At 42.1% G+C, this 24,353-nt stretch overlaps 1 protein-coding gene across 2 annotated transcripts; it reads right to left on the bottom strand.

The window, feature by feature from the left end:
- Positions 1-257: 257 nt before the first annotated feature.
- On the bottom strand, positions 258-22,734 carry G3BP1 (G3BP stress granule assembly factor 1). Of its 2 annotated transcripts, none has more exons than XM_064458509.1 (12): positions 22,604-22,734; positions 9,858-9,971; positions 8,544-8,625; positions 8,034-8,207; positions 7,111-7,201; positions 6,519-6,612; positions 6,106-6,310; positions 5,216-5,317; positions 4,485-4,596; positions 3,945-4,070; positions 3,727-3,857; positions 258-1,332 (listed from the first exon to the last, which is right to left on the bottom strand). In XM_064458509.1, exons 2-12 carry the CDS (start codon positions 9,950-9,952, stop codon positions 1,126-1,128), a joined length of 1,419 nt encoding a protein of 472 aa, XP_064314579.1. In that variant the 5' UTR covers positions 9,953-9,971; positions 22,604-22,734; the 3' UTR covers positions 258-1,125. The 2 variants fall into 2 exon arrangements, with proteins under 2 accessions (XP_064314579.1, XP_064314580.1); XM_064458510.1 differs by having other exon boundaries at positions 3,727-3,836.
- Positions 22,735-24,353: the final 1,619 nt, after the last annotated feature.

The raw sequence follows: 24,353 nt of genomic DNA, 5'->3' as shown, positions 1-24,353 counted from the left end.
TGAACTGTAAAGGATGTGACAGAAGTACTTCTGCTTCAGTTCTACTTTTCCAGCATTTGTAATGGGGCCTGCCCGTCCTCAAAGTTATTAAATTCTGCATGCAAAAAGCACTTGTTTTTAATTATTTCAATGCAGCCAAACTGGAACAGAAGGTGTTAAAAGCTTCAGCTGTAACCACTTCTACCTAGTAAACCTAGGTTCCTAGAAACTGAAGGAAGAACCTCTTCCCCTTGGAAAAACTCCAAAATACTCTTGACTTGATAAAGCAAATCTAGACCTTTTTTATTTTTATTTTTTTTAAACAATTTGCCAAGACTGGAATGAAAGATAAATAGAAGGCACAACAATTTTGCTTTTTTTATACAAATACAAACTAAACATGAAAAAAACCTCCCTATTTCAATAAAAAATTTCACAAGTTCAGGAAAAGTGTTTTAAGAGTCAAGTTCTAGACATTTAAAACCTATCCCACAATCCAAAATTTTAGAGTGGTAAAACAGTAGTTCGAATTCTTTTCCGTGATCACGTATCAAAAGAAAAAAAGATTCTACGGAGAGCCATTATTCCACTTTTACAGCGCCACAAAGAGAAAGGTGAATGTCAATTTTTCAAGTGGCAATATCTCCAGACCAGAGGATGTTCATATGACCCTCAAAGGATAAATCGATACTTTTGTTTTTCTGCCCTTGAAATACTTGCCAAGTATTACGTTTTCCTATAGGCTCTTGAACGCATGCACGTGAAATATTATTCCACTGACTGAAATGCACCCAAATTCAGTAGAAAGGGGGAGAAAAAAGAAAAAGAAAAAATACAGAGACATTCCTTTAGGAAAGACCACTGGTACCAAAAAAATCCAGTCCATAAGTTTGAGGTGAACAAGAAAATTCAGTTCTTTTCTTTTTAAAATCCACTTTTCCTATAACGTTGTTCCGCAAAGCTGGAATCTGGGACAAGGACTAGAAAAAAAATCACAAAACCATAACACAAACAAAAAGGGGCCAAATAGTATCAAACGTAGCAGTCTATAACAGGCTAGGGCCACATTCCAAGATACCCAAGGCTGAAATTCACAAATTTGCAGGAAAAAGGGTTTGTGACACCATGTCAACATCCGTGATGCATTCACTGGCGCTGCCCAATCCCCCTTCCAGCTCCAAATCCTGGCTTCTGGGACATTCCTCCACGTGGAGGCCCTCGAAGCCCACCTCCCAGCCCCCCACGAGTGCCTCCAGGTCCACGTGGTCTGTTATCTCTGCGGTCACCCTCCCTGGCAGCTCGTGTTTTCTTCTCCTCCACGTTCAGGCGCACCTCTCCCCTGAACATGATGGGCTGCAACAAAAACAGAATAGGTACTTTCATTAATGACTCACCAGTAACTCTTCAATGTCAAGCAGATTTCTGCAACCTTGCCTCATACCCTCCTCTACACAAAAGAGAATCAGTGTTTTATGATTGGTTACTAGAAATTGGCAACAGTCAAAGTATACATCTAGTCTTGTGCTTTACCAAAGAGAATGTGAAATAGTGACACTTGAAAAGCAATCTCAGGCTTAACCCTGAGCGTTCTGACATCTTTTAGAAAAGGAATTGATCTATTAACAGTAGTCAGCTTTCATTAATGTGGCAATTCAGTCTCCCACTTGATTTTTCTTATGGCATCAAGAATATCAGAGCTGTTCTGCCCCCTCACTACACAGGCCAGTGAAGCCTTTCACTGAGGTCAAGCTCTATTTTTTAGAATTACAGCAACAAGTGATTGCTTGGTTGGGAAACTTCACTGAAGCAGGAACAGAGAGGAGCAGGACTGCACCATCCCACAAACCTCACTGTAGACAGAAAGTTGAAGTCTGCAAGAATCCAAGGATTAAAGGAGTAAGGATTCACTTGTTTCATATTATTCCTGCAGTTGCGTAACAAAGAAATAAAAATATGATCCATCATTGGCACAGGCACAATGTTTTCTCAAAGGGAAGGACTAGCCATTCACTTCTACTGAACACGTGTAGAAGTAGAACAGATCTAAGGATGGAGTACGTTGCCCTCCTCTACCCATCAGCTGTGCTGGACAAAAGGATCAAAGCATCATGTTACAGCCTTATTACTGACTCAAGTGTAAACTCCCACATTTCACATCAGGCAGAAGACAGGTTTAGCTTCACTGGCTAACGGTCCACCAAAGCCTCTTACTTTTTTTTAGCAAAGCTTATCCTGAAATAAGTCCCACTGTTTCAGGACATATGTTTGCTCAAAGCACTTGGCCCATTTGCAAAATAATTCATACAGGGGATGCTACAAGCAGAATTTTCAAAGCTGTTCAAAGCAGGGTAGATGTGTTAAAGTGCGTTCACAAGACTTAAATCTATATTAAAAAAATATTGCTTCAGAAAACCAAGCCAATCCATTACAATCTAAGCATTTACAAGGGCTTGCTGAAAAGATACTTTGAGTGCAGCATCTTCAAAAGCTTATTACACATTCAAAGCCTAACTTTCAAAGCCAGCATCCACCCTCTTCTCCAGTTACAGAGTGGCACAGATGAACAAGTAAACAAAGGCCACAAATCCCTCAGCTGAGCGTGCCTTTGGCATTCCCCAGACATGAGGTCTGGCACTCAGCTCTTAGTCTCTTCCACTGACAGGGAGCTTATGAGTGAACAGTTCTAGTTTGTTTCAGCAACAACTCAAACATGTAAGTTGAAGTCACTGCTGAAGGTCTCCACATATTGCTTGCAGCTAAGAAATGGCTTAAGGACCCACTCTCACTGTACTACTTGTTCCCGCACCAGTTCAGGCCAAAGTCAACAAAATTTACTCCACCTACTTTTAGCACTGGTTTCAAATCACCTGTTTTAGACTTCACCCTAGACCACGTTGGAACTACTTAACCCAGGATCATAGGAAAGCACTTAAGGAAGCAACTCTCTATGAGCAATTCCAAATCTTGAATCACCAGCTCCTTGTGAGAGCTTCTAGGGCTCCTGGCCTTCATATGCACTAACTCATCAAGCATTGCCACAAATGCTGCTACCATCCCACAGCTGAAGGTGTCTAACCACACGAAATATCGCCACAAATTCAGACCACATCTCAAGGCTAACAAATCTGCACGCAAGCTACCTTTCCATCTGAGAACAGAAATATGCCGACAATATTACTGTACAGTAAGGAAGTAAAGAAGAAAGTATGTCCCTGCTTGGTGAAAAGCTAGGTTGAATGCAAGCACGCTGCACAGCTGTTACGGTGCACCCAGATTCACTGCCTACCACCATGTGTAGAGTCATTTTGCATTGACAATCACTGACTGAGCAGGTACCTCCTGCTTTTGTTAGCAGAAATTCTTTTCAACCTGCACACTAGTATAGCTTCTCCTTTTCAACCACTTTGACAAACAAGATTCGACTTGTCCACAGGGTCACATTCTCTACCTTGCCTTCCTGAAAGCTTTTTACCCACTTCCTGCATAGAGCTCAACTTCCCTTTGGAAAAAGGCTCTGTAACGAATAAATTCATATTCACCAAAGTTGTTACAAACTACTTCAATGGCAAAAGATTCAACCTGTGCAAATGCTACACAAGTCTTGGTAATAGGAGGGAAAGTCATCCCACCTACTTTAAGATGCTTAGTAAAGGGCAAAGGGACCAAGTAGGATCTTTCCTTGTTAGAGTTTTTTGACAAACATTGCCAATTAACAGACCAAGAACCACTGACTAGAAGTTTATTTACCCTGCTGCTAAGGATCTTCTGAACTGGTTCAGGATCATCAAAGACCACAAACCCAAAATTGGGGAGCTTTCCACCACTGTTGATGCGGAGTTCAACAACATTGCCATAGCCTGCAAGAGAAAAGCCAAGTTCTTGGGTCATATATTAGAATGCTCTGTTGACCACGCTTATGGCTGCAACCCCCAAACCCTGAGAGTACAGCAAAGCAGCTAACTTACTTTGGAAAAAGTCTTTAAGTTCAGTTTTATCCACATCATGGGGAAGGTTCCCAACAAACAGCTGATGACTGTCTGGGTATCTCACAATCCGCCTAGTTTCCACATCACCTTGTTCACCCTCACGAACTTGAACAGAAAAGTAGAACTTGTTTAAGAAAAGCCAGTCCCCACAAGAACAAAAAAAGCCATGGTCAAATTAGCACCTTGCAAAAGAATCAGAATTCACACTCTGTTTATCCATTCATATATATAAAAAAAGGTAAGTATTCTACACTAGCAAGTTTGTAACTTTACACCTGACTGAAGGCAAACATTTAAGTTGACACCTAGATACTTCAATAGAACACTACGGAAATTCAGCTCTAAAGCTCACCAGACATTCAGACCAGGATGATCTAAAAATAAGCATATCCACCAAAGCAGAAATCATTCACTTACTGATAAAATTGATGAGATTTAAAAAAAGATTTAATCATCATATTGCTTCCCTAAAACCATCAAACAGCAGAAAAACAGTTTACACTCTGTAGCTTCTCTTACTTGGTCTAGGACCCCTCTGTGGTGGGATGTTTGTTCGTTGCTCCCTCACTCGCTGATCCCTCTGAGGTCTCTGGGGTGGGGTTTGAGATTCGGGCTTTGCCTCAGGGCGGGGCTGTATAAATTCAAAAAGGAGTTAACAGGAAAGAATCAAACACAACAGTAGGGTTCAGCTTAACAATTTGATAGGAAGCTCTTAACTTGAAAGCACAGGAAAAAAGTCATCGTTCTTTCCACCTGTGACTAAAATGCATATTCGCTCATGTTGCATTATATGCTAAAAGCAAACATGTCACTTGACTAAGTTAGAATTTCAAAGTCACCCCCTTCACATTATATAAAGTGTGTCTGCCCAAAGCACAGTGGTAGTTACATGGCAAGATTGTATTACATCAATCTATTAATGACAAAACCTTGTTCATTAATAGGCAACAGGAAAAAAAAAAAAAGAGTTGCCTCTGTTGTTAAGACTCTGTTGTTAAGATGGTGCATTCATTTTGGAGGGCAGATACATCCAGCACTCAAACATTCTCTGGTTTTCCTCCATGAGGAACAATTCCTTTTAAACCCAAAAGCCAATGAATAACATTTTTATGAAGTCTATCATGAATCATTGAATTTGAAAGTCTTTGGAGTCTGAGAACTCAGCAAGTAGATTTCACTGTATTTTTCCCCACCTCAGTTTACTGTCAGTCACTTTAGCACTTAAACTTCTCTAGGTGCTGGATTCCTACCTGTGAGACCGGTACTTTCACAACATGAGGTGGTATTCCTGATACTGGAACAGCTCCACTGGGAGGGAGGTTCTTACTTGTTACTGATGCCCAGGAAAATGTCTAGAGTGGAAAAAAAAAGAAAGATTGTAACTCAACTACAGATGCTTTTATCCTCCTGAAACATTCCTGACAGCACAACTAACAGACAAAGGAAAATATTTTAATTTTACAGGTTAAAACAAATTTTAACCTGTACTTGAAATTCTGGATCTAGCCACTAGCAGTTTCCCCACAACTTCCTTCAAATCATTTCAATTCAGAAGACTTAGTGGGATGACAACGGAGTCATGTTTCCACCATATTTCTAAATTCTATGTAGAGTAGAAATAGGACACAGCAGTGGTCTAAGACCAAGTACTATATCAAGGTTAAAAGTATTGGTTTCTTGAGCACCCATTCGCCCACTTTTGCCTCCCTTAACACTGAAGAGTGACAAACACTCCGCTAGAAACAGTCACATTTCACCCATTTTCCTGATTCAGCATGTTGGTTGCAGTCTGTTCAGAATTTCAGAAGCTCTGTTTACGAACAAAGAATCTGAGCCTCTCACTGCTGCCACAGTTCACACACCTACCGAAAATAGAAAGCCTTACCTTAGCTCCTGGTACTTTAACCAACTAGTTACTAGCTAGAATTTCAACTACCTGTTATTGTACAGAAACTAATGGGAAGGAGGCAACTGGTCATGAGAAGAGTAATTTGGGCAGGGGAGGAAGAATTACAAAGCATTTAAACACTTAATTCCAGATAGTTTTCCTCTTGCCACAGAGAAGATCTTGCTCTGTAAAACAGTCAAGCACACTGATGAAACCACCACATCATAGAAGAGAGCCATCCACTGTCATTACCCTGGAGTCCTCTTGCACTGCAGGAGCTGGATCAGCAGGAGCTGGAGAAGGACTCTTTTCCACAGTCTCTTCTGGAGCTGACTCCTCTAACACCGGCTCAGATTTTTCTTCCTGCACCTCTGGTTCAGGTTCCTGTTCAGGTTCTGGCTCAGGCTCAGGCTCTGCTTCTGCAGCCGTCTCTTCCAGGTGTTCCTCAATGTCATTGCTATTAGACAGCACCACAAAAAGCAAGAAAAAGAGGTAGTATTTTGTTTGATTCTATTGATGGGTGGAAAGGATGCTACTTGTCCAATACGTGTCAATACAATACTTGTCAAAAAGGAAAATAAAGAGTAGCAATAAATTCATTTGACCTGTTCTACAGGCAGTCTGTATTACACAACATCTGACTTCATCTAATAAGATCCTATTACCTGACAGCCTGCTCATAATAAGCACCAGTATCATCAGGAACAGCCTCAGGTGTCTGCTGTCTTTCTTCAGGTTCCTCCCCTTCCTCCTCCGATTCTAAATTAAGGTAGGAAAGGGAAAAAATATACCACACACATCTTTGGTAATCAGTTCCAATGCAAGGCATCTTCCATAACATGCAGGTGAAGTCTCTTCTGAAGAGCACACGGGAAGCACTATCAAGATGTAACATGGAACAGACATTTCCTTATACTTCTGCTATCTTTCCGGATACTCAGTTTTTACTAAGATCAAACAACATGTTCCAAATACTTCAGAGAAGCAGATTTATAGCCTACAAATCTGACCATGACTGCTAAAATATGTCTTACAGTTTCTTTAACAGAAACAGAATATGCCAGAAAACTAACAGTCATCTGCATGTCACAACTCCTTGCTGGAGTGCAAGGGAACTACGGGCAAGGAAAAAAACTAGATGAACATGAAGCTTAATGCTGATCTGCCTTCTCCAGCAAGATTTCCTCTGGTCTGGGAATGGAGTGTTGATATAGACCCAAATACCAGTAGAACCATCCAAAAATTCCTGCTACTTACCCTCTGGAGGCTCAGTGTCAGAGTCACCAAAAACCTCATCTTGGTAGCGGAAGATATCATTGTGGACATAAAACTTGTTTGCAACAGAACCCTAGAAGCAAATCAAAGGGAGGAACTGAATTATATCAACTGCAGTAATACAAAAACTGAAATAATGAGAAAACAAAAAAATTCATAAAATAATCCTTTCCACATAGGATTAATCCAAACTTGCCTCGTTCAACAAAATATATGTTATTCTGGGGGGCGGTGGGTGGGAAAGGCACATCATACTAGCAAGTCAAGCATGCATGGAACAACAGGGAAAAGTGCCATATTAATGCTTTCGATTCCAATAGCTCACAACACTGAAAAAGCAGGAGCAAGAACATCCTGGGGTCTGAAGTATCAATTCTTAGCACCAAATTAAACTGAAAAATAAAGTAATCTTGCAATACTCCTTTTTTCACTATAATTTTCAATTATGTGAACTGTTTTGTTCAAAAAAGGTGTCTATTTATAAAGCCACCTCAAATGCTAAGTTAGCCCTTTATACAACAAGAAAGTCTGGAATCCCTGTCTTCAAATGACAGGAACCATCTTCCTCTTTCTACTAGTTCTTTTCTGTAAGAGGACCAGTTGCTAGGAGGGCAAATCGAGGATAAAAAACTTTAAAATGCTTAAGAAAAAATATGCATTGAACATACCTTATAGCCAAAGGTTAGGATATCATAATTACAGTTATCAACATCCAGGATTATCATAGGACCATACAGAAGTAGGGTAATTTCCTAAGGAATCTGCAGAACTTTACTGCTGAGTTTTGTGGCAAACTACCTTCCCAGTCTAACCCTTCAGATTCCAACACTAAACCAGACAGGCCTCATTAATTCTGATGTGATATCAGAAGCTCTATAACAACACTAGCACTCAATACAGCATACCTCAGGTGCAAGCACAAATGTTTGCATGAATCTGCGCACAGGCTGCATGTTATTAGAGAGCTCTCCCATCACCTGGACTACAACACCATCATTGAGAGTAGCATGGGCATCCACATGACGAATCTTTGTGTGGCAGTCCTTGAAGTTTAATGACAGCACCTTCTTGTGGATGTCCTGTGAAAGACCAGTACATAGGTTACACTGCAGAAGCCATTTCTGCTAAGTCAGCTTTCAAATAAAGCAAGAACATAGAACACTGATTTAGACTATATTCCCTAACTCTAGAGAGAAAGCTTGGCAGCATGCTCTTTAAGTTTGTTTTTGCAAGCAATTTCACATCAGGGACTTCAGTAAAAGGAAGCATATCTTGCCTAACTATTGCTGTTTACAGTTACAGTTTTCCCTTCCCATTTTTCAAAAGCACTTGGACAAAAGGGGGTGAATCACAGCTGGATATATGTCTCTTCTCAACCACAAAGGAAAGAACAGTAAGGTTTTTTAAGTACTTACAGATTGCCCATAGACTGCATCAGCTGGTTTTCCATTGGAATCCAAGCCACCATGGACATAGGAAGAGTTCTTTCCATAAAACCTGTCGGAAAAAAATATTTATCACTAAGCTTTGTTATGTAAGAACATTGAGCCTCTACATTGGAGTGCACTCTCAAGCAAGTTTTCTCTCTGAATTATTGGAATACAGCCATACAATTCCATAATCCTGTTAACAATTTGGGGACAGAGGGGTTTTGATCAAAGGGGAAAATGCAAAGCCCTCCTGTGTAAGCTGTACCCTTCAGATATGTCAGATACCCAAATGCTAACAGACAAAACCAAAGTCTCATAGGAACTGAATGATCCAACCCCACTATCCCCTTTCTGTCCAAGGTCCCTAAAGCAACGTAGTACCCTGAACACCAAGGACACTGAAGGCTTCCCCTCAAGTTCTAGCTTAATGCTTGAGCAAGGAGCAACGGTACTGATTTGTTCATCTACAGTAAAGAAAGTACATCTTCCATTTTATAACTGAAGGGCTGCAAACCAAACTGTCACAAACATCATTGGACTGCATTCTGCCAGCAGATAAAAGACTAGAACTGAATTCCCGGGCACATTGTAAACTTTCCTCTGATCCAAGTGGATGAAGTCTGCTGTCCATTTAAGTGCAGAAATACTTTGAGTAAGTGTTCCTGAGACTGGAAGAAGGAAGGTTTCAGAAGTTATTTGTCTAGTTACTCTAAGTACAGCAAAACAAAGTTTATCTTCAAAAATGAGGTTAGTTCTAGCAATGTAGGATACTTGTCAAATCAAACAGGACTAATTTGTTTATATAACAGAGTGTAGTTCTCTGCACTTTCATAATTTCTCTCGTTTTCCTTTACGAAAGAGCTGCTGGTATTACTGAGAGATACCAATATACAAGCATACAATATTTCCAATGCTCTTCCCCTAGTCCATGGGCACTGCGTCATGACAAAAATGCTTAACTAAATCACATTTATCCAACATTCACTTATACTGACTACAACTAGAAGTAGCAACACACTTCTAATTTACACTTTTGCTTCGAATACATGTACAGCAGCATTTCAGTAACAACCAGAACACAGAAGTTTAAAGAATTCCTGTGATCTTTATAAACCATGTTTTAACCCAGCTAATCAAAACGGAAAGCAAACTACACCGAGTCTGTCTTGAGAAAATTAGCTTTTTAAACATCCCAATTCAGCAAACCAAGACATGGTAATAAGCTTATTCACCAATTTTAACATACAAATTAAGGAATTCACAGAGAAAAACAGATCATAAAATAAAGTGGAGCTTTACCTGTGCAAATAGTCAGGTGCTTGGTTCAGCAGAGTATAGTACTGCCTCACAAATTCCCGCCCGACCAGCAGGGGACTTGGCTTCTCCATCACCATTTCTTTGGTCAACTGAAAACTATGGAAAAATCAAAAGCTCCATAAAACATGAGCATTTCACATTGCTTTTCACACACTCATAGCATAAGCCACATAATCACAGCAGAAAGCATGCACCAAAACCCATCTGCTGTTTTACCACAGTAAGCAGTTTAACCAATATGTTTCCAGAGTCATCAGTCTTTGGTGCTGAGGACTGCCGGGTACCAAACCAGCTGTGAGAGAAGGCTGCATGGGCAAGGGAGCTTACCTCATAACACACCAGCATTTAATCATCCTACATGCCCTCAGTAAAAAGCAGGCGGCAAGCCAGTATGGTTCAAGAGGATTTGCTAAGTGGCTAAGTCATTTACAGCCAATCCAAGTTCTGCTAACCTCACTTGACTTCACAATCAGAATTAGAAGTCAGATGTTCTAAGGCAAAGCCTGTGCTACTGTATTAAGGGCATTTTTAAAAGATCAGAACAAGTCACATCTATTTTTATCAGCAGCACAGCACTCCTAGCTTGGGAGTAACAAGTACTGTAGAGGAATATCAGATTATATTAAAATTACTATGCTACCAATAAACGCATGCTGCTCTTCCCTTGCTTCTACCACGCTCAGCAAGCCACCTCCCACTTAAATCCAGAAGACCAGTTAAATGAAGAGTACCACCCATACACAGGCCCAGGAACAAATTCAATCTAGGTACCTTCTACCTAATTTCCATGGATCTGTAAACTACAAAAAGAAAGGCTTTGCAGGCAGATTGCACAACGTGTATATATTCAGTCCAGGTCAGTCAGAACCAAAGCACGTTCCTGTGTTTCCTTCCTTTCAAATACTCATCATACACACTGTTCAAAACTCATACAAAATAGGTTCAAACTGGTAGGGAAAATACACTGATACCAGAGCATATTCTTGCTACTTAACACAGAAACAAAAGTAGATTTTCCTGCTTCATACTCAATTATACCAACAGGTAGCAAAATGGGTGCTTAGTGGACAGTTCTGCTGTTGATGTATCACAGACTATATATGATAGCTGATTTTCCTGCAACTATTCAGGTCCTGTAGTGCTGACGGTAAAGAGTTTGGGAAAGTACTATCAAGCAGGTGTCACCCAAAAGGGCATGGAAAGACCACATGTAGCAGGTTTAAGAACTTTCTCCCCATTACTGACCCCCCAATCCCTTCCCCTACACAACACTTTCTCAAACACATGGTATGCAAGTTCAATATGCACATACTTCAGGTGCACCACGCGAATCAAAACCAAAACACAATTAAGTTGAGCCCTCTATAAAAAAACAATCCAGGAGTCATTTACTTATCTGCTTTTATTTAAGACTGCACAACTATCAATTGCCCCAAAAAGTGGTGGCATCAGCTGAAAAAAGGAAGTCAAACTAAGTTTGACTAACCCAGATAGAGTCTGCAAAGTTCATGCCTATGCAGTTAGGTTAGGACAAGTTTTCTCTTGTCACAATACATAACAGCATCCTGTACCCTGGGTAAACAGAGCTGCCCACAGCTATTACCTGCACAAAGCAGGGGGAAGAAAACCTACCTGCCCCTCCCATACACTTGTACTAAGCCTTGTTCAAGTTCATCCAAGGATCTCGCCTGGGATTTCCATTGCATTTGTTGAATTTCAGAGTAGTCCTTTAAATGTTAAGGGCTGACAACAGACTATGGCTTCAAAAGGCAGAGGTGACCTACCAGGTTAGTGTTATTACAGTGACAGTTTCAAATGCACACCACCCATAGGTCTGCAGAGGAAGTTACAACCGCACTGTTGGATGTACCAGGAATGCAAAACAGAAGCATCCAACCCCAGAGAAGAACATACAAAAAAAGATGTCATGGAAGCTGGTATTTTGGATAAAGCTAAGTCCAAATCAACCTGGCATACTCCTTATACCTCAAACGGTGGTCTAACACCCAACACACTAATCAAAAGACACAAGGCAATGTTTATCCATACTGACAGAACACACAGATAATATATGAGGATGCAATCACACCCAAACTCCCAGCAATGGTCAGCATGCACTGCATCCAGGTTAGTCAGAGAGACAGCACACAAATTCCTACCCTGGGAGGTACACCATTTAAGTTTCAAAACAGTATATACAACTAGAATGCTATTGATATGACACCACAAATTGCTACAGTTTTGCATAGGTTGATGTGTTTTGCTCTGCTTTTAACACAACTTCACACATACTTTTTTACTTTGCAAGTTCAAAAATGAAATAAAATAAATGCAAAGCCTACCCATTCTAATTTTTAAATGCACTTTTTCTAAGTTTAAATACAAGGGAGAAAGATCTGACAGGCTGCAGAGGATGCATACACATGAGCACCTGCTCTTTCAGTAGGGAGTGTATCACCAGCATACAAAGAAACATTACTTACATGATAACATGCAGAAAGGGTAAGACCAGACATGACTTAGAACTGAAAAAGGCTTTTCAATACATTCAGAAGGTTTCAGTTGTTTGAGGATATTTTCAACAGCTAACCGTAAAGAAAGTGATACTCCATGGTTGGGTCTGGCCTGCAGGAAATGCTCAGATTCTGCAGACCACTTTCATTTTAGGAAGTTCCCAGTATCTGCGGTTTTGAAGATGCCTTTGAATTGTGAGTGCAACGTATTACAGACGTCCAAGACCGAGCACAATCTGAAGTAACAAAACCCTCAAAGATATGAACTTGTTTGCCTTCTAGTACATGTTAAATTAGATCCCCACAAAATATCAGACAATAAGAAAAAACTGCCACAGGTAAAGTAAGGCTAAGTTGTGGGTAGCACTGCCAATTTCCTCATTTAATTTTGCTTCCTGTAAGCATTTGTGAAGCTCTATCATTGCAAGGGGTAAGACAATCCTAAAGCAGTGGGAGTAGAAATGGCAGACAGGCAAGACCTGCACTTTTAGATGCAGTCAGCTTAACTGACAATGCAAGGCTTAACTGCTCCACAGCAGTTAAAAAAACTTGCCGCTGTGATTAGAAAGCCAGTCCTACCATATCCCCCAATATCACTGTTTGGAGTATGACAAGAGTTCTATATAACAAGCATACACATGTTGCTTGTTCACTCTTTCTGGTTTTTTTTGTTTGCTTGTTTTGTTTTTTGGGTGGTTGGGGGGGGTGGGGGGTGGCGTGTGCAGGGGGTGCATTTAATTTCTTTATAAAAACTAGTTTCCCCTGGAATTCAAGCTTATTCCTGTAGATGTCAATAGGCAGGTTTTCTACTCCACTTAAGAGCTAAATCAGGCTCTTATAAGAATTCTTTTCAATTCCTGTACATTCATATGAATGTACAAATCTTTCAGATTTCTCTTCTTCAGTGAAAGAGTCCTCTACCTGTATTAACACACTAGCACATCTTCAATGCTGTTCTGAGCCATCCCAATGCTGTACCGAAGACATACCGGAAGTGGCTCATGCTGATTACATCTGTCATATCTACCTGCTAAAAATCAAAGGAACTCCCTACAGCTAAGGTGGGGGGGGAATCTATTAGAACTAACTCTTAACACAAAGAAGAAAAGCAGAGCGCCCAGTTCTCATTAAGCAGATCTGAAAAGAAATGGGAAAACCTTTATGACCTAATCAGAGGAAGACAACAATCTGTTTTTACTCCTGCTACACCTGCTGCTACACTGCCAGTTGCCATCTGTTCTTGTTCTCCAGCCAGCACAACCTTAAGAACAGAAGCCAAGCATCTCCAGGGAGAATATTTGCTCCCTACCACCCACGAACAATTAATTACTCCACTATTCCTTGACCTAAGAATAGCTGCAAATATTTTATATGGCATTTCTACTGCACAGAGCATAATAGTACCAACTACTTGAACTGCCACTGCATTACTCCTGATAGCAGCTTATCCACACATTCTTCTGTCAATTACACTAATGAGCAAAGGGTGAAAATTGACAGGAAAAGCTGAAAGTCAGGTGATTTAGGATTCATTTGTATTATTCCATATATGTAAAACAAATTGGATAATTCAAATTAGAACAAATGTTCTGGAACAATTCTGCAACATAACTGAGTCCTTTCCTTAAACCAAGAGACTTACGGGAAGACAAACACCTCCTTTACAGTGGTTATCACCTGGCTGGTGGAAAATTCTGCCATCTGTTACAATGCTCCTACTTGGCAGAAAACCAATGCTAGGCACTTAATTTCTGAAGTACACATATGTAAATTAGAGCCGTTTCTGTAAATGTATTTAGTAAATTCAGATTTAAGTCCAAAATCTATTAACATATTAATATTCAGAAAAAAATAGACTCCAAGAACACCTAACAGCTAGCATTGGTTAGTGTTTTCTCCCCAAATTGCTACACAGTGAAAGTGAACTAGACATTGCTGTCTCAACTCAGTTTTTAAATTATTTTTCATTTTTAAAATCAGACAAGGAGTTTAGTCTGACTCTTGTTTCTACTAGACTTCCTACACAACAAAAACCTCTCTAACATACACCACACAACGTTCAGGCTCTTAGGACAACCAGTGACTACAGAACCCACTTAGCCCGACGCAACACCAGAGGACCAGACTCCATTGAAAGAGAACATACAAGTCAGAACATCCCAAACTTCATTTCCTAAAGCGTGTGGCAATTTTGAACACCTTCTGTCAAGAAAACGTGAGTATAACGGAAAGTTAGAATGTACATTAAAGCTATTCTAAACTGGCCATGGTTTGTCTTTAACATTATCCTTATGCCTTTGTTCTCTGCCATCTTCATTTCCATGTTTTTGACTTGCATTTCCAAACAAGAAACAACCTCAAAAAATCCAACCATACTACAATGCATTGTAGTTTTGTTTGATTGGAATATTACATAGTAGATACATAGAACAACCCTATAGCAGTTCACACTTTCAGCTACTTGTGTGCTGTAAGGTGACTCATTTGATACTACATTCCTGCCCATCTCTACAAATTAGTAGTTTACAGAGTAGCAAAAGTCATGTTGCCTCCAATCCTTCTAATTACAGGTTTAACTAAGATGTCTCTAGAGCAGTTACAGTGTTTCCAAACTGATCAGCTTCTATCAAATATAACTCACACCTTACATTTCTACAACTTTAACTACACAAAAGTGACAGTAAAGCTGATGTGTCACCCAGATGAAAATATTTCTCCCCTCTAAACCAGAATGTCAAACTTTCCATGCAATTCTACTCCCTCACTTTGATATGAATTAATTCCTTAACATAAAAAGGCTCTTTGAAAACATAAACACCCAGAAAATCTCACATGGAAAAGAGTTGTCCGTACCTAAGCACATCACACTACAGAGCTGGCAAACAGCAGTTTTGCTAGACATTAAAGGTCTGGTCAATAGTTAATAGGATTGTGTAATTAAGTGTCATTTGGGATTCCTCCAAGTTGCTTAGCAACAGGTGAGCATGTTCAAAGCCACAAACCATTTATCTATATGGAGTAACTAGCACTAGAAGCAGTTACTACTGCTGCTTTGGACAAGAAAAAAAAGCCAGTACAAATAAAATAATGGAGAAAACTCATGTCTCCAACAGGCATGTTGTAGATCAAAAGTTAAACAACAAAAGCAGAACAGTTGCAGTTAATTCCAACTCTCCATACATTTTACATGACTAGCATCTGCTCATGCTGCTGCCTCAGCAAAAAGAGAAAAGCCAGTACCTGTGTGAACTATGATACAAAACAGTGAACAATGAAACAAAAACAAGCTAAACTTGCATCACTCGGCAAATTCCAGTGCCTATCTCAGCTGGGGATATACATCATTACACCAGCTTGCTCTCAAATAGGAAAAGTAATGTAAACCTTTTCAAGGAAAGACATGTTTAAAACACTGCAAGATACCAGATACACCGAGATGTGAGATACCCTTCTTATTTTAATACAGCCTTAACTATCTGAGGGGAATGGAAAAAAAAACCCACACAAAAAACTCCAGAACAGAAAAAAAACAAAACCCAGTTGTCAACCCCCACACCTAAACTATGAAGTGCTGACAAAGCACCTCAAACAGGTGGGCAACCAAAGTCCCAAAACATTAATCTCCTCTAAAAATGTGTGTCTCATTACTTGCCTCCCACTGGAGGCAGAAGTAAGCAATGTCACAGGGAACGGTGTCAGAGCAATACAGCCTGTATCTTACACAGAACCCATTACAGACAGTTGCCTCCCTGCAACCAGTTCAACTTTTCCATATTTTGACAGATTCCGGGGGAAGTATTCTGTTTGAAGGAAGTTATCCTAACAGTAGTGCTATTTCACAGGAGGCAAAACACTTGGAAGCCAGAGCCTGAAAGCCGAGTGACGGGATAACTCATAAAATGAATAATGAAATATTTGAAGATCAAATTGGTACAAGTTGTGAGGTTACCAGCACTCAACTCTTACTAGTATCTTCTGGAAACATTAAGCCCATATGATGGACATATTCACTAGGAACTTCCAGAAGCAGGCTCTTGATCAGGACAGTGTGAAGTGCTAGATGTGTTATGCAGACAGAGGAGCCTTATTAATAACCTTTAAAACCAAGACCTAATAAAACATGAATCTGGATCTTCAAGCTCAACACATCTGTTTCTCCATTCACTACAGCAACTAGCATCTACTGTACGACAACCACGCAAACTACGAGAGGCAGTGCCCAAGTTCATAGGGTACTTGAGGTGTTACAAGGATCTGGATCCTAAAAAAAAAATAATCATGCAGCAGTGGGAATGCTGCATCCTTGGGCAAACAGCTTTCTCAGTGCTTAATTATCCTGATGTTGCAGAAAGGCAGAACAATACCTGAACCTCTGTGAGACATACTGAGAAGGGACACTATAGAAAAGCTAGACATTACACCAACACATGGATAAGCAAAATCAAATTAAAAGCTTAACTATTTCTAATCAAAGCATGCAAGCAATCAACCCAAATTTAAGCAGGCAAAAATATTTTCATTGCAAGATTAAAAAAATAATTCAGAATTACATTCAACACTGCCCATGCTAGTACTGAAAAACCCCTCTGCTTGCCAGTGGCAGATGGGAAGCCTTACTCAGCAGCAACGCACAGCCCTTTAAACACCACAAGAATACAAATAAACAAACCGTGAATTGCTGCAGAAGAGCTATCATTCTAGAAGTCAGCCTGTGTTTTTGCTAACAAAACTTAAGTGTGATCCACAAGTTGATGGATATGACAGAGTCTGCCAGTTTGAAGATAAATTTCAGTGTTTCTTGTATTGCTCAGCTCTGCCAAGCAAGAGACATGAACTGAAAATTTCTACTGCTATTATTTAGAACCTAAAACAGTCACCACTTCAGAGAAATATAATTTCTAGAGCATTAAGCTTAAAAGCAGAGAAACAAAACAAAGACGACTACCTAAAGCATAAGTTAAGCTACTAGAGACCAGCATCTATACCTGTACAGTAAGGAATGTTCATCTGGGGAAAGAAAAAGATACTATATACTATTCCTGTAGTTTGGAGCATAAAGGTCCACCTACTGTCCAAAGATAAACAGCCACTTAGGTCCTGTTTAAAAGGGGAGGAAAAAAAAAGAATCTTAAAAATTTGGTATTAGATGTAAGTCATATCACAGGAGTTTCTCACCAAGGTGTTTTTCTTGGATCCTGCCCTCAAAACGCTGCCCTCCCCGAGTGCCTGGCCTATTTTGGTGTGGGCTTGGGGGTTTGTTTTTTCTTTTTTCCTTTTTAAAGCTGTCTCAACTGGCTTCCAATTTTCTACTTTGTATCACACAATCATCACTTCTATTCAGCAACACAAAAACTAGCGATACAGAGGGAGGATAGCATTTCTGCAGAAGCAGCATAAGCATTTCAGTCCTTGCTTAGCATTAGCAGCAAGAAACAGGTTTTATTTTAAGTTAATATTTGTAACAGCTGTCCTACGCCCATGACCCAGTAAGGGTCACCTTTCAGTAGCCAAATATCTGGAGTTCCCCTTTAGACTGCAGCTAAGGTATTTAGCATTACTTTTTGGAAAGTTCTGCTCTGCTGTGTCACAGGAGAAAAATACTCACTTAGAAGACACATATTTAAGTTATTTCTTATGTTACAAGCAGATCAGCACAGTGAGTTTCACACGCAGTTTATTACTCACTTTTGTTTCAATAATGCATACCATAGATTTATAACCGGGAAGTTACATGTTTCTCAGATGTCTCAACATGGCTTTGCATCTCTCAACAAGTCACCAGAAGTTTCCTACTCATTACACAAAGGAGATACAGAGTAGGCAAGATGGAGGCTATAGGACTAAACACACAAGTTTAAGTTCTTATTACCTAAAAACAACCACCAACCCGAAAAGGACTAAATTAGACAACTTAATCTCTGACACTTCTAGATGCCCAAAAGGTGAGAAGAAAGCCCTGGATTGAGAGCCACTTTGCTAAATTCCTCCTGCAGCAGGACTCTGCCCTTAAAAACAGACTTGCACACAGCCTCAGATGTACAACCTAAAGCTCAATTGCTATTTGGGAATTTTTCAGGAGACACCACCTGCAATAGGTCTCACCACACAGGTCGGTCAATATTTTTATTTTTAAAGCACATATAGACAATTTGATCATCCCTCAACAACAGCTCCCCCCAAGACAGTCGTCGTAGTCTGCACATGTGTTAATTCCTTTGGATTCCTTTGTGCACTTCCAGAAGTACAGTTCTCAACTGCTGAGAAGCTGTAACCAGGTATGTTAGGTAAACAGCTCCAAAATGAACGGAACATGCTTCATCCCCTCTCCTTTTTATACTAGAACAGTTCGGGAGCTGCTCTTATCATGCTTCAGTTTGATAGAGAAAAGATAGCTATGTTGTATTTAGCGTTACAGAAAAAAAATGACCCTTCTGATTTGACAGAAGTACAAAATCTGAGTTCCCTCAAAACTCAAAGCCTTGAAAATTCACAGAAATATGCCTACATTTCTTTTTAATAATCCTAAATCAGATTATCCTAAGCAGGCTCCTCTCCTAAACCTGGGCGAAGGACTCATTTCTAACTAGACCTACTCCATCCTCATCTACTCTACAATTAGAAGTACGGTTTTTCTGTAAAATTACCTTTTTAACCATGCAAATTTCATCCTAAAGGGTAGTAGGATAGTGCTAGTCTGAATGTTTTTACTAATCTCTTTTAATGAGAAGTCAGCTTTATGCCTATACCGCTCTCCAGACTGCTTCATGATAAAGTAACTACTTAGAGCTTATGATTTTGCCATTAGAACAGGTTTTGTTTTGACATCCAAGAGCTGCTCCAACAACTCGATGAAGTTGGCAGCAGGTCCAGTCATCTTCTCTTAGGTCTGCAATTTTTCCATTTGGCTCCACTGCAGCTTCTTAAAGGAAAAAGCAAAAGTTACTCATAAGCAGTCAGAAGAGGCAGATTAAAACACCTAGCTACACAGGCATTACAGTGCAATTCAAGCTCGCTCCCCCTTGGACTAAAACCTCCAGGTTTAAGATTTAACAAAATATTTTCTGCATGTCAAGCAACAGGTATCTGTAAAGAGAGTCAACTCTCTCACTTCTACCCTTTTTAGCCACAGAAGACTCCTAAACTTCACATATAGGCTGATCCACCATGGCATTGTTACACTGTTAGACACTTAACAAAACAGAAAGTCAGCCTAGTAGCAGTCAAAAGTGAAATGAGAAAACGGTACAGGGCAAAGCAGAAGAAAATGGAAGATGGCCACCAGCATTTTAGAATGCAGTATTTCACATTTGCCTCAGCAAGGAATCAGGTTCTTATGACATTATTTGTACGTAACCCACAGCTCACAATCTTCTAGCTCTGAAAGCAGTACCCCACCAGCTATGTCTTTCTGGAGGAGGTCCAGACTTAATATAGCAAAACCAGGACCTCAAACCAGTATAATATTTACTGCCTGCAAAGTTTTAAGGATTCTTTTAGAGTAGTTGAAGATCAGACTTTTAAAATTTTTTTAATTACTCAATGAGGTAGCTGAAGATTATCCAAGTTAATAATTACTTCAATTATGGAGATTTTACATCAGCACCTGTAAAAAAGTATCCAGTCTTCTAAACAAAACTATCACTTTCACCTTTGGTTTGTGACAAGCTCAGCAGACTACAGCCAGCGCACAATAACTAGCACCACCCTGCCAGAGCCCTGCTCTAGTTTGATTTCCTCTTTGATTCTTCATTCATCATGTTACTTAGTCAGACAAAGAGGCACAGGTTTTAATACTAAAAACTAGAATAATCAATTCAAATGTTTTCCAACTCAAACAAACCATTTAGACTAACCTTATGAGTACTCCCTCGATAGGTACTACTGTTATGAACAGAAATATCAATATGCACTTATAACAACACAATCTTTGCCTTATTTTGCTTTCATTAAAGTGTTCCTCTGTATACTTTTGCCTTACAATCTGCAAGGCAAAAAAGAAAACACTAGCTTTCTGAACCAACAGCTTGCTGTTTCATCACGTGCATGAGTTTAAGATGTTCAAGCTTAGAGTATCATCAGTTGTGTTGAATTCTGTTGATGCTCTTGTGCCAGCAGCCAAATGAGCAGTAGAGCAGTGGTCTTATTACAGTACTAAGAAGTCTCGTATGTTTTTGATGCTGCTTAGACTGCAAATGCAAAGAATCCCTACAGAAGATTCCAATGTTTACACTTGACCCACATACACAAAGGAAGTCTTGTCCACCAGGCCTTCTACCTTAACTTTAATCATGTTTTCTAGCCTTCAACTTAAGGAGTTCACACTTAAAAGAATATAACCTAGCAAAAAAAAAAAAAAGTAGTTGCCTAATTCACACAGGTCATGGACTGGACACCACTATTTGGCATTTGATGTAAAAAGAGTCTTTTTAAAATATTTTAAAAGAAGATTTACACTTAAAAATAAGACACACATTTGCAAAGGTTGCAATGTTGACTGGATTCTTTTTCTAACAGATTTTGTACAACTACACTTTCTAGCATGTTTTAGCACGGCCATTCAGGCAAACTAGTCCCTGGAAGACATGTGCTAGCAAGAAAATTGGGATATCAATCAAAGATGCTCCATGACTATTAGGTTATAAGACCTTAAGTACATACTTACAGCTAGCCTTCAATTTAGCTGTATGTTCCATCCACCGAGCTTTTTTTTTTTTTTTAAGAAAAGCTAGACTCACAACTTCACAACACTAAGTATACTGACTGAAACACCCCAGGAAAATGTGAGTTCAGTTTGCAGGATGTGAACAGCCCACTGTCAGTATCACAAGAGTATCACAGAACTATCTTTTTAGCAAAATCATTAGGCTTATTCTTTACAGAGAAGGAATGAGAAAAGTGAAAACTTGGTCAAAGGGAAGATTTCAGAAAAGGTTTGAGATGCAGTTTTCGTCTGTCAACTTCTGCACTCCCTTCTCTTTACAACACCAATCTAAAAAGTCTTCTTAGCTAAAAACAATCCAACACGCACACCACATCTGATTTATGGCACCTGGAAGCATTAGCTTTCAGAGCTTGATAGCAGTGTCCACATCTCCTAAAGCTGTCACTCCTGGCTGTGAAAGCACGGGCTAGACAAAAATAGCATACACTGGAAACATGGCGGCTCGCTGCAAATGCTGCTTTCAACCAATTGTGAACACAAAAAGATACCATTTTTCTTCGTAAGGAATACTTACTATATGTGTGCAACCCTTAACATAAAAGGTCCCCAGGTGAGCCCGTTAAGAGTTAATAAAGCATCAGATCATCCAGATCAAGACTAAAATGCACCTGAAAGATGTAGGGAAGCCTTTTCTCTGGCTTTCCTCCAGCAAGTATATATATCTAAGGCCTTCCAAGAGGCCGGAAAGTCTTCGCACAGGCACTACTTTGCATTTAAATCATGGCTTAATCTCGGATCCGGCCAAGGTCATGCGGTAAGTCAGGGTAAAATACATGCCCTCCTTCTGCTCGAATTATGACTCCCTTCATCTACAAAGTTGGAGGTCGGGAGACACCTACAACCTCATAGAGGGGTACGGGCGGCCTTGCTGGACAAGCGCCCGGTATTACGGCCTCCATCTACTGACACAACTAACTATCCAGGGGATATCTCCGCTGGACGCTGGGCTTTGGGAGTCTCACACCTAACCACCACCCCCCCAGCCCCTCCCAAAAGAACAGCGGATGAAAAGACACGAGAGCCCGTAAAGCCGAGAACAAAGCTCACAGCTCCCACCGCGACTCGCACAATGAAGGCCCCCCCGCCACCCCCTCCCCCCGCAAACACCGCTCCCCCCCGGGCCGCCGCTCCGCTGCACCGCGCTCCCGCCGCCGGAAGCCCCGAGCGCGCCGCGGGGCTGGGAGGTTTCTTCCGCCGGCGGGCCCCGCTCCGGAGCCCCGCGGGGGGCTGTCGAAGCCCCGTCCCCGATGGGCAGGGTAGGCCACCGCAAAGCGCCGCCGGGAGCGGGCCGGGCCCCGCGCGCAGTAGCGGGACAGCGCGAAGCGCCCTGGCGGCGGGAGCGCACCGGCAGCCCCCCTCCCTCAACAGACTGCGGCCTACCGGGGGAGGGGGGGGAAAGGGGATGAGGGCAAGGCGCCTCAGGCCAGGCCCAGCGTGTGCGGCCCGCGGCTCTCCCCGGGAGGCCGTGACCCTTCCGGCGCCCCCCCCCTCACCTGCAGGCGGAGCGGGACAGGAGCGGGAGGCGTCACTTCACCACAGGCCTGCCCGGCGGACGAGAAGCACCTCACGCAACGGCGTGCTCTGCCGCCGGCTAGATATATCCGGCGCGCAGCCTACCCCAACGGGAGACGGTTTAGCCAATCAAAGAACGGCGGTCGCCTTCACTCGGATGCTAGTTGGCCCGCAACAGGAAAAGAGGCGGGCCGATAGCTGAGAGGCAGCGCAATCTACCAACCATGCGGCCTGAACCGACACCTTGCAGAACCAATGGGCAGTGGCGCTCCCACAGTTGGGGTGGGACGAGACTCGATAGATTTCCCCTTTAGCCAATAGGACGACGCTACCAGCGCTCCCAGGCGCGAAGGGCGGGGCAGCCCTGACGCCGTAGTATGGTTGAGCCGCACAGCAGCGCCCTTGAGAAGGTGCTGGTAAACCCCGTTATAGATGGGGGTGGTCCCCTCGGTGCGGCACTGAGGGCGGCGGCCAATGGGAGAGCGTGGCGGGCCCTGACGGACAGACCACCTCCGGCGTTCTTAAAGGGACAGGCAGGCCGCCACGAGGGTGTTCGCCTCCCAGCACCGCCCCCTGCTGGAGGGAAGAGGACGGTGCCCAACATGGCGGCGGCGAGGGATGGCGGGGCCTGGTACTGCCGCCTCCCCTGGCGCCGGGACACCCGGTCCCCGGCCCGCCTCGGGGAAGGGCCGCAGAACCATGACAGCGAACAGGCCCCGGCGTCCCGCGTCGGCAGCTGCGCCTCCTCCAGCTGCCACAGCCTCGGCTGCGCCGCGGGTCTTCCACAGCAACGGTGGGATCTGGGAGCCCCAGGGCCCTGGGCTGGAGAGCCGTGACCGTGGGAGTGATAAACTCCCCGTCAATCCCGACCTTGTGCGGGACTTGCTGCTCCGTCCCTATAAGTCGATGGGGCCTGATGGGATTCATCCGAGGGTACTGGAGGAGCTGGCCGATGTCACCGTGAGGCCTCGCTCAATGATTTTTCAATGCTTTTGGGAGTCTGGAGAGGTCCCGGTTGACTAGAAGCTGGCAAATGTTGTCGTTGGGGGTGGATAAAAGGAGCTTTTCGCGCTAAAGGATTCCTGTGCAGGGCTGCAGCCGTGGCCTCCTCCACCAGAAACAGAAGGAAGGCGGGGGCCACCACCTCCAGACTAGGGAAACACGGGCTGGCTTCCCCTGCCCGACCCCAGCCAGGGCCAGGAGACTCGTGTGGCTGCTTTTCTTTCATAACTTCTGAGCAAAGCAGACGAATGGATCATCTGCCCCAGAAGAAAGGCAAACCAAGCAGGGAAATTTTCTGACCTACCCTGCAAGGGCGAAGTAGTCCTGCAAAGGAGGAGAAAGGCCTCGGAGTTCACAGATCCTTCCTTACCAGCAGATGCTGGTCCCAGGAGCCTGAAAAGAGCAGGAGCCAGCTCCCAGAAAGCCACTGCTTTCCATTTGTGTCACATCCCATCCCAAATGTACGACATGAAGCAGTCAGAGATATATTTCACCCTATAAAAGTGACTTCCTTCCCGCCACCATATCCCTAAATGCTGCTGAAGACCCTCCTTGCTATGCCTTGCAGCTAGAAATATAGTCAGTGGACTGGCATGGGGCCATGAGTAGCATTAGTATCCTTCTCCCCACACACCCCAGCTATTTATAGACTAAGCCACATTGCAATCTGCCAGTTCATAAATCAGTAGCGCAGACTTTTGCAAAATTTAACATGAGACCAGTAACCCA

This window comes from Phalacrocorax carbo, chromosome 8 (assembly GCF_963921805.1).
Source record: "Phalacrocorax carbo chromosome 8, bPhaCar2.1, whole genome shotgun sequence".
Classification (NCBI taxonomy): domain Eukaryota; kingdom Metazoa; phylum Chordata; class Aves; order Suliformes; family Phalacrocoracidae; genus Phalacrocorax; species Phalacrocorax carbo.
This window is presented reverse-complemented; position numbering and strand designations above follow the sequence as displayed.

Bases quoted from the DNA above. Each gene is read 5' to 3' on its own strand.
- G3BP1 (XM_064458509.1), bottom strand. From the start codon at position 9,952: ATGGTGATGGAGAAGCCAAGTCCCCTGCTGGTCGGGCGGGAATTTGTG. The intron at 5,318-6,105 runs GTAATGACAGTG...TTTCCACTCTAG, and splicing joins CAGTGCAAGAGGACTCCAGG to ACATTTTCCTGGGCATCAGT. The intron at 4,071-4,484 runs GTAAGAGAAGCT...TTTCTGTTCAAG, and splicing joins ACAGAGGGGTCCTAGACCAA to TTCGTGAGGGTGAACAAGGT.